The sequence below is a fragment of the Leptonychotes weddellii genome, chromosome 10 (assembly GCF_054177405.1).
Source record: "Leptonychotes weddellii isolate Sample4059 chromosome 10, ASM5417740v2, whole genome shotgun sequence".
Taxonomy (NCBI): domain Eukaryota; kingdom Metazoa; phylum Chordata; class Mammalia; order Carnivora; family Phocidae; genus Leptonychotes; species Leptonychotes weddellii.
In genome coordinates this window covers 14,822,777-14,831,971 of record NC_138378.1, presented here as the reverse complement: position 1 = coordinate 14,831,971, position 9,195 = coordinate 14,822,777, and the positions used below count along the sequence as shown (strand labels likewise).

At 50.8% G+C, this 9,195-nt stretch overlaps 1 protein-coding gene across 3 annotated transcripts in view; it reads left to right on the top strand.

Moving 5' to 3' along the window:
• The first annotated feature begins 2,590 nt into the window (after positions 1 to 2,590).
• MYBL2 (MYB proto-oncogene like 2) overlaps positions 2,591 to 9,195 on the top strand; it is a 34,551-nt gene continuing 27,946 nt past the window's right edge. For 2 of the 3 annotated variants that reach the window (XM_081832741.1, XM_081832740.1), the window contains exons 1-2: positions 2,591 to 2,832; positions 6,298 to 6,391. In XM_081832741.1, the coding sequence (XP_081688867.1) occupies positions 2,813 to 2,832; positions 6,298 to 6,391 (114 nt within the window). In that variant the 5' untranslated portion in view covers positions 2,591 to 2,812. The remainder of the gene's footprint in view (positions 2,833 to 6,297; positions 6,392 to 9,195) is intronic. The other variant, XM_081832739.1, reaches the window with a different exon arrangement.

Genomic DNA, 9,195 nt, shown 5'->3' with positions numbered 1-9,195 from the left:
TTATCTTTACCCTAATAGATCTAATTGTTTGCTCATTTACCCTATTAGCTGATGAGCTTTTGGAGAGTTTTTATTCATACAACTCATCTACCTATCCGGTAGTTGTTCAGGTGGAAAAGGGTTGAGGGCTCCTTCCAGGGTGGTGTTTCATAGCCTCAGGGATCAAGAAGGCGGTAGCCGCCACTGCCCTAAGGCATGCCATGCTGGTGCAGGCCACCACCGGATCAAGCTGGTAGTTTAAATATCCCGCTGGCTGTTGAGCTGGCCCCTGGGCCTGGGTTAGGATACCCAAGGCCATTCCCTTCCTTTCTGTCACATACAAGTTTTTAAGTCTTCCCAGTAGGCCAACTTAAAGCTGGGGCACTGGGTAAAGTCTGGAATAACAGGATGGGGTCTTCTTCACTTTAAGGGTAGTTTACTCTTATGACAGGGACCCCTTGTCCCTGCCTTTCTTCCAACTACCTTTATTATCATCATCATCATAACAACGACAACTAAAAGTAAAATAGTACTTACTATGGGCCAGGGATTATTCTCAGTGGTTTATACATATTGATTTATTTAATCCTATAACCACCCTACAAAGTAGGTACCAGTGTAGTGATAAAGAGCACTCTAGGGACGCCTGGGTGGCTCAGTCGTTTAAGTGTCTGCCTTCGGCTCAGGTCATGATCTCAGATCCTGGGATCGAGCCCCATAACAGGCACCCTGCTCAGTGGGAAGTCTGCTTCTCTCTTTCCCTCTGCCACTCTCCCCCACTCATGCTTGCACTCTCTCTCAAATAAATAAAATCTTAAAAAAAAAAAAAGTACAGACTCTGGAACTAGACGGCCCAGGCCCAGGTTTGAATCTCTGCTTTGCCATTTAGTATGGGTGAGGGGGAGAGAGGGAGCTGTGTTTTAGTTTCTCCATCTGCCAAAAGAGGATCATACTAACACTACCTCCTCATAGTGTTGTTATGAGGGTTAAATGAATTAAAATGATTTTTAAAAAATTTTATTTGTCAGAGAGCGTGCACAAGCAGGGTAGGCAGAGGGAGCACAGGCAGAGGGAGAAGTAGGCTCCCCACTGAGCAGGGAGCCGAATGTGGGATTCAATCCCAGGACCCTGGGATCATGACCCAAGCTGAAGGCAGACACCCACCCAGGCTTCCCTAAAAAATGATTTATAAAGCCTACAGAATAGTGGCTGGCACATAATAAAAGCTAAGTTTTTGATAAATCTAATTTTTACATATGAGAAAACAGGCATAGAGGAGTTAAGTAATTTACCTAAGATCACACAACTAGTAAATCATAACCCCAGGAAGTCTGGCTTCAGAGTCTGCACTCTTAAATATCATGCTCTAGTAATGAAGAGGGGATGTCCACATGAATTACTTTATGAAGGAAGTGGGTGGGGGAAGACCTGAATTAATTGATGTGGAAGCTTCTGGCACTTAAGACGTCAGTGTTCCTTCTGCTATGGTAAATGAAGTTTGCAGCAGCTGGCTAGGCAGTCCCCAGGGGGTCAGGAAGGTGGCCTCTTCCTCAGATTTCAGGAAGAGGAATCTGAAACATAAGCAGGGGCTAAGAGGCTGGGGTTCAACCAGATTTCCCCAGGCACCCGTCTTACAGTTCATTTACCTTATTCTCAGCACTGCTCCCAGGGAGCCCAATGTGACATGACTCTTGGGGGGTACTTGGTAAATGGCAACTTAAAATGGAAAATCCTTACTAAGCCTCTAGGAGTTTAAACACGTGGACAATTCTGGGTCTTGGGGACACTGCGGCGAATTGAGGGGCCACTTGGACCTCAGCGTGCCCATAGTTAAGAGAGGAAAACGACTAGTCAAAGAGCAGATCATGGGTAGGGAAGCCCAGGGATAGATTGGAATTCGGTGGGAGGGGCGTGAAGCGTTCCTGGACAGGTAGTGGCCCACGCAAAGGCAAGGAAACTAGCAGGTTTCGTTCGGCTACGGGCGGGGTGGTGGTGGTGGATCTGGTAGAATCCTGTAGACCTGATTATGGAGTATTTTACCCCGAGGGAGAGGAGAGAGGTTTTATGTTCTGGAGAGGAAAGATCGGGTTTGTATTTTAGGACGTTCACTCGGGCTGCCGGGAGTTGAGCCCAGGAGCGAGAGCCATCGAATTCGAGGCTGCAGAGGAAGCAGGGAGACAGTTCGAAGGCACAGCCCCGGTCCTTAGGGTGAGGGGCTGGTTTAGGGTGGGGGCTGTAGGGACAGAGGAACGGCTTGGAGTAGCGTGCACAGGCGGTTTCCCCGACCTGAGTCTCCCATCCCTGTGTCTCACTCACTCCCTTTCCTCTGTCTTTGCTGGGTGGGCAACTCCTGGGCCGCCCCGGACCCACACTTGGTCTGGGTCCGGCCTCAGTCAAATGGCGGCCGGCTCAATCCCGCAAGTCTCCAAAACCGCCACGCTCACCGTCGGCCCTACCAGCCCTACCGGAGCTTCAGGACTCTGGGCGAGTGGGGCGCCCGCCTGTCCGCAGGCTCCGCCTCCGAGCCCGCCCCGCCGGCGCTGGCCCCGCCCCCGCGCAACCCGCAGGCCCCGCCCCGCGCACGCCCTCCCGCCCGCGCGCCGGGCCCGGGCGGCGCCGTCGCGCTTGGCGGGAGATAGAAAAGTGCTGCTGTGCGCGCCGGCGGCGGCCGGAGTTCCTGCGAGCAGCGGCGGGACCTGCGGATACGCTGACGTCTCCCGGCGCGGCCCCGGGGCCCGGAGCGGCCCGAGCAGCCTCACCCTGACCCCGGCCCGGCTCCCGCTCCGGGCTCAGCCGGCGGGCGGGCGAGCGCGGCGCGGCCCGGGCCGGGGGGATGTCTCGGCGGACGCGCGGGTGAGCGGAGCCGGGCGGCCCAGGGCTTTCCCCCCATCCCCCTCCACTCCGACCCCTGCCCCCACCCCACCCCTACCCTCGCCGTGGCCCCTCCGGTCAGGGCGGGCCTTCCGCGGGAACTGCTGTGTCCCGGGTCGCCCGAGGCAGGGGGCGCGCGCGAAGCTGGGGGGGCTCTTGGGGGCCCCTCGCTCCGCTCCCCAGGCCTGCTGGGCCTCGGAGCCGGGGCGGGCGGGTCTCCTGGGACCTGGGCCAAGCCCTGCATGATGTCATTTTGTCTCCCGCCTAATTGCGGGGTGGGGGTGGGATGGCAGTGTCAGCTGCTAGGGCCTTTACCGGGGAGGGAGGCGACCCCTGGAGAGGGAAAGTGATTCTCCCTCCAAGTCGCAGCGAGAGGGAAGCCAAAGCCTGAAGGACTTTTAGTTCAAACCTATTTGGGTTCATATTTGGCGGTGGGCATTTCTTCCCAAACATTCCGGGAAGTACAGCGCTCCCCAAACCCTCTCCGGCTTGAGAAGGGTGCCGGGGGGGAGGGGACTCGTTTGTGTGTCCCCCCCTACCCTCAACCTGGGTGCCGGGCCCCAGCTTGGTTTAGTTTCAGAGACATGTCTTCCTGTTCCACATGAGGAATTTGGGGCAGTTGGGGTTGAAGGTGAGGGGAAGAGAGACAGATGCGTATCAAGACTGCTCTGGGGCCAAGGCAGGAACTGCAGTCTCCATTTTACTTATTCTTCCAGAGAGTAAGGGGCAGAGTGGAGCCTGGAACCTGGTCTGTGGGTTCCAGGTCCCTGTCTTACACCTCTGTGCCTGGGGCCTGACCTCTGGGTTTTACATCAGAGGACAAAGGGGGCCTGCCTGCCCTGTTCCCTCCCTGGATTTGTGCAGCTTAGATAACCTTAACCCCCCTTCCCTTGGTGTCCCCCCTTCTCAGGAAGAGGGTATAGACTCCAGACGCACTCACGGCTGGCTTTTCCCAGAGTTGCTCTCAGCAAGGAAGCCTCTGGTCCTTGGACCCTGTTTAGGGTACCTGGAACAGGTTCTGTCTTCCTCCTCAGGTCACCATTTCCCAGGGCAGCTCCAGTTCCCAGAAGGAGTTTTCTGGTCAGGCACTTAATGGACCCTGTTCTCATTTTTGGTGCAGGAAATGTTATTCCAGGGAATGACAAGCCCCAGAAAACCCCCAGGTCCTCTGCCTCTTTGCTCCTGGGGCTCTGTGGAGGAATCCCCTCCCATGTGAGGGATGGTTTCTGTGCGCTGGCACCCCACAGCCCTCAGCTCAGTGGTTGGCCACTCGTTTTAACTCTCATCTGCACCAGTGCCCCACTTCCCGCTCAGCTTCTGACTCACCCATCCTGGAGCAGAGCCCAGAACATCGAAAGGCATAGAAAGGGTGTGTTGGACCTACATGTGGTTGCCACCACCGACTTGGCCTCTGCTTTTTCAGCGGGGATTACAGGGTGAGGGCTTGAAGGTGCAGGTCTGGAGCCTGGCTTTGTGGACTTGGTAAGTGGCATAGCCCCTGTCCGCCTCAGTGTCCACGTCTATTAAACGTGGTTAATGGGAATGCGTGTGAAGTAGATGGTTAGCTCCATGTTGATGATAGAAGTATATTTTGTATACTGGGTATCTCCCAGCTGAGTTGCTTGTCCCCGTTAAAGTATTGGAGCACCAGAGAGTGTTCACAAAGACACTGTTTTATCCTTAGAGGAACATTTACTGAGCTTCTATTGGAGCTGGGTGCTAGAGAACCAAAGATGGTTTCTGTCAGAAAGAAGTCTGGGGACAGTTGATTTTAAAGCCAGCTTCATTCTGTATCTTGTAGAGTTTTTGCCTCCTACTTTGTGATGGTGGAGGACCCGTGAATGGGGTCAAAGATGACGGGACAAGGCTGAATTCCGGCTCCTTCTGTGGCGGATATATTGCTGGGTTTAGACACTGTCCTCCCTTCCTTTTCTACTTCTAAAAGATTTGCTTTAATTAGCATTTCTTATCAACCAATAGGCAGCAGCACTGCATGTTTATTCATTAATTTGAGTATCCGATCATTCCCTGAGCAAACATTTCTTTCTTTTTTTTTTTTTTTTAAGATTTTATTTATTTATTTGAGAGAGAGAGAATGAGAGACAGAGAGCATGAGAGGGAGGAGGGTCAGAGGGAGAAGCAGACTCCCCGCCGAGCAGGGAGCCCGATGCGGGACTCGATCCCGGGACTCCAGAATCATGACCTGAGCCAAAGGCAGTCGCTTAACCAACTGAGCCACCCAGGCGCCCTGAGCAAACATTTCTTAAGGCCTTTTGGTGGCAACCCCCAAAGGCCCTGCGGGTGTGGAGGTGGAGCTGATCTCTGTCCCTGTCTGGAGACCGGCAGTTGCAGCCTGAGGGCCTTCATTCTGAGAGACGGGAGTTGTGGGGGGCTCAGAAGTGACTCTAGGAAGATGCTGAGCCCTGGAGAAGGGGAAAGGAAGATGGACATGAAAGGAAGTCCTTGTCCTTTTGGAACAAGGCTTGTGCTTGCCTTGCTTGTTTGGAGATGGCTTTTCCCACTCACAGACGCCTGACTTAGGAATGTACCTGACAGGTGACCTGCGGCATTCCCACTACATGGTGTTGGGAGCTTACTAACCTTCCCCTCCCTCCCCCCAGCACCTGACATTCCTGGAGGTGGAGAGTGTGATTTCCATTTTTGTAATCATTAAACCTGATAGATACGAAGATTTTGGAGCAACTTGAAAAATTGCCTGTTAGATAACATCCAGAAGTCTTGATTTTTCTCTCCATAAACCATGACTGTATGAAGGCAAGGATTGGAAAATGGACATTGTTACTGAGGTTATGTATTTAAAGTGTTATTCTCAGATAACCAGTATTTCTTGAAATATGTCCTTGATGATTGCATTTATCATCAGATTTAATCCTTAAAATAACCATAAAATTTAGAAAGTTCTGCTATATAAAAGAAAATACTAAACAGGTGTCTGGTTTTGAATATCATAATATTCTTTTTTTTTTTTTTTTAAGATTTTACGTATTTGTTAGAGACAGTGAACACAAGCAGGGGGAGTGGCAGGCAGAGGAAGAAGCAGCCTCCCTATTGAGCAAGGAGCCCAATTTGGGGCTCAATCCCAGGATCTTGGGATCATGACCTGAGCCAAAGGCACACACTTAATGGACTGAGCCACCCAGGTGTCCCTTCTTGGTGAAATCTTAACTTCTTTTTTCTTGTAGTTTTTGAAATCATTAGGGTGTTTGTGAAAATAAAAGGATAAAGAAAATAAAAGTTGTCCATAAGCCCAGTTCATTAAAGAATTAAAAAAAGAGGAGGGTGGACATACCAAAAGTAAAGAGTAAAAGGCTGCCTCCCTCAAGCCTTTCCCTAGAGGTGACTGGCCATTGCCCACACGCTGTCCATCCATCACGTAGCATTGTGTGAAGACACATGTCCTTGACCCTTAGCTTGCTCTCCCTACAGTGAGGAGCTGGATGAGCTGCACTACCAGGACACAGATTCAGATGTGCCAGAGCAGAGGGACAACAAGTGCAAGGTCAAATGGACCCACGAGGAGGTGAGTGACACAGACATTTTGGGGGAGGGACGCTGATGGCAGCTGGGGGCTGGTCAGAGAACTGAGCCTGGGGTGTATGTGCCTGATGCCATGATGGGTGCGATGAAGAGGAGGAGCTGGTGAAAGAGGTGGAGGGTCCTCTGGTTCTCCCCAGTGCCTGTTAGAGCATTCTCGGGGACGCTCCACATTGAGGACTCTCGGGAGTATGTGTCTCTTGGAAGCTGGCGTGTTCTGCATCATGAGCACTAATTGTGCTTCTTGTCATTTACTGCTAGGGTGATTAGCCTAATGTGCAACCTCCTCTTTATTATTATTATTACTATTATTTTATTTAGAGCGAGAACATGCACAGCCACTTATTGGGGGGAGGAGGGGCAGAGGAAGAGGGAGAGAGAGAATCCCAAGCAGGCTTCATGCCTAAGGTGGGGCCCAAGTCGGGGCTCCATCTCACAACCATGAGATCATGACCTAAGCTGAAATCAAAAGTCAGTCGCTTAACCATCTGAGCCACCCCAGTGCCCTCCCTCTTTATTATAATTTTTTGTGTCTTGAGACATCAAGCTCTGAATTTTCTTTTTATTGTTTAATCACCTTCACGGAAGTATAATTTATGTACAATCAAATGCACCTTTTTAAAGTGAGCAGTTGAAAGCACCACCTTGATTATCCCAGAAAGTTCCCTTTGTGGTTCATCTTCCCTGGCTCCAGGCAATTGCTGATGTAATGCCTCTGGGTTTGATTTGTTTTGTCTGTTCTTTTTTTTTTTTTTTTTTAAGATTTTATTTATTTATTTGACAGAGAGAGACACCGCGAGAGAGGGAACACAAGCAGGGGGAGGGGGAGAGGGAGAAGCAGGCTCCCCGCAGAGCAGGGAGCCCGATGTGGGACTCGATCCCGGGACTCCAGGATCATGACCTGAGCCGAAGGCAGTCGCTTAACCGACTGAGCCACCCAGGCGCCCTGTTTTGTCTGTTCTTGAATGTCCTGTAAATGAAATACAGCTGTACTCTTTCCTATCTCACTTCTTTTGCTTAACAAAATAACTGCTTGATTCAGCAATCTGTTCCTTCTTATTGCCGAATAGCATTCCATTATATGGGTATACCACAATAATGTTTCACTTGTTGATGGGCATTTGGGCTTGTTTCAGTTTTTGGCTATTGCGGTTAGAGCTGCTGGGAGGATCCTTGCATAAATCTTTTTTGAGGATTATGTTGTCATTTCTCTAGGGGAGATACACTTAATGTCTGGTCATGGGGTAGGTGTATGCTTAGTTTTATAGAAACTGCCAGACCTTTTTCTAAATTGTTTGTTCTATCCTAGACTCCTGCTGGACTTATCTTTTTATTTTACCTCTTTTTTTCCTGGAGATGTTTAATTTAGGTCTTTTTTTTTTTTTCTTAGTGTATGAGTTGTAAAACTTTTTTTTTAAAGATTTTATTTATTTGAGGGTGCCTGGGTGGCTCAGTCGTTAAGCGTCTGCCTTCGGCCCAGGTCATGATCCCAGGGTCCTGGGATCGAGCCCCACATCGGGCTCCCTGCTCAGCGGGAAGCCTGCTTCTCCCTCTCCCACTCCCCCTGCTTGTGTTCCCTCTCTCGCTGTCTCTCTCTCTGTCAAATAAATAAATAAAATCTTTAAAAAAAAAAAAAAGATTTTATTTATTTGAGAGAAAGTGCGCATGAGCAGGGTGAGGGGCAGAGGGAGAAGCAGACTCCCCACTGAGCAGGGAGTATGACATGGGCCTCGATTCGGGGGCTCCATTCCAGGCCTCTAGGATCATGACCTGAGCCAAAGGCAGATGCTTAACCGACTGAGCCACCCAGGCACCCCCTGAGTTGTAAAACTTTTTAAAATCATGAGTGCTAAGCCAGCTTTTCTGTTCATCCCACTGTGGACCAGGAACACTATATGCAGCTCTTGTGGGCCTAGAAGAACAAACAAACTGGGGTCCCCACCACAGAACCACTCTGTGCTTGGGGTGGAGAGAGAAGACTGCACGGGCCTATGGACATGCTGTGGTGATCCCTGGTGTTGGCAGGAGCCATGTCAGTGTGTGCTCACCATCGCATCTCTCCTTCCTTGTGCTAGGGACTGGAGGCCCTGGGTCATTGTTGAAATACCTTTAGGTATTTCCTTTCCTGTTACTGTTGCCTGCAGAGATTAGGGAAAATTTCATGGATAAGGATTTGGAAATCAAGTCAGGGAAGAGTACAGAACGGTGGGTATATTAGAATAGGAAACAGGTGAATAGAATAGAATAGAATAGAATAGAATAGAATAGAATAGGTTGTAGGTGGGGAAAAGCAAGTAGAGGAGCCCTGTGGTTGATACAGACAAAAAGATTGGGCCAAATCCTGGAAGGCCTAGAATGTTAGGCTCAGTAGTGTAGGCTTGTTCAGCTGGCAAGGTAGAGCCATTGAAGGTTTTTAAAGCAGAGGACTGACCTGAACATAGGTGGGCTTCCGTGGAGCTAATCTGCTGTGTGTAGGTTGGATAAGAGATTTGGGGGCAGCCCGGGGCTGAGAGACTGGTGGTGCCCAGGGCGTGGGGGAGGGTGCGGTACTGGGCAGCTGTGGAGAGATTAGGGCAGGGGTGGAGCTGAGAGGTGGAGGAGGCCCCTGGGGTCTGGGAGGAGAGAGAGACAATACAGCAAAGTATCCTTGCCAGTTGTCAGGGAGGATGGGGTGCTAGATATGGATGTGGGCATATGGGAGGAAGGCCAGTGTTCGCCTGGCCAGGCCAGGTGGCAGAGGAGGGCAGGGTGTCCAGGGCTGGCTCAGCTATAGGATTTATGGGGACTTTG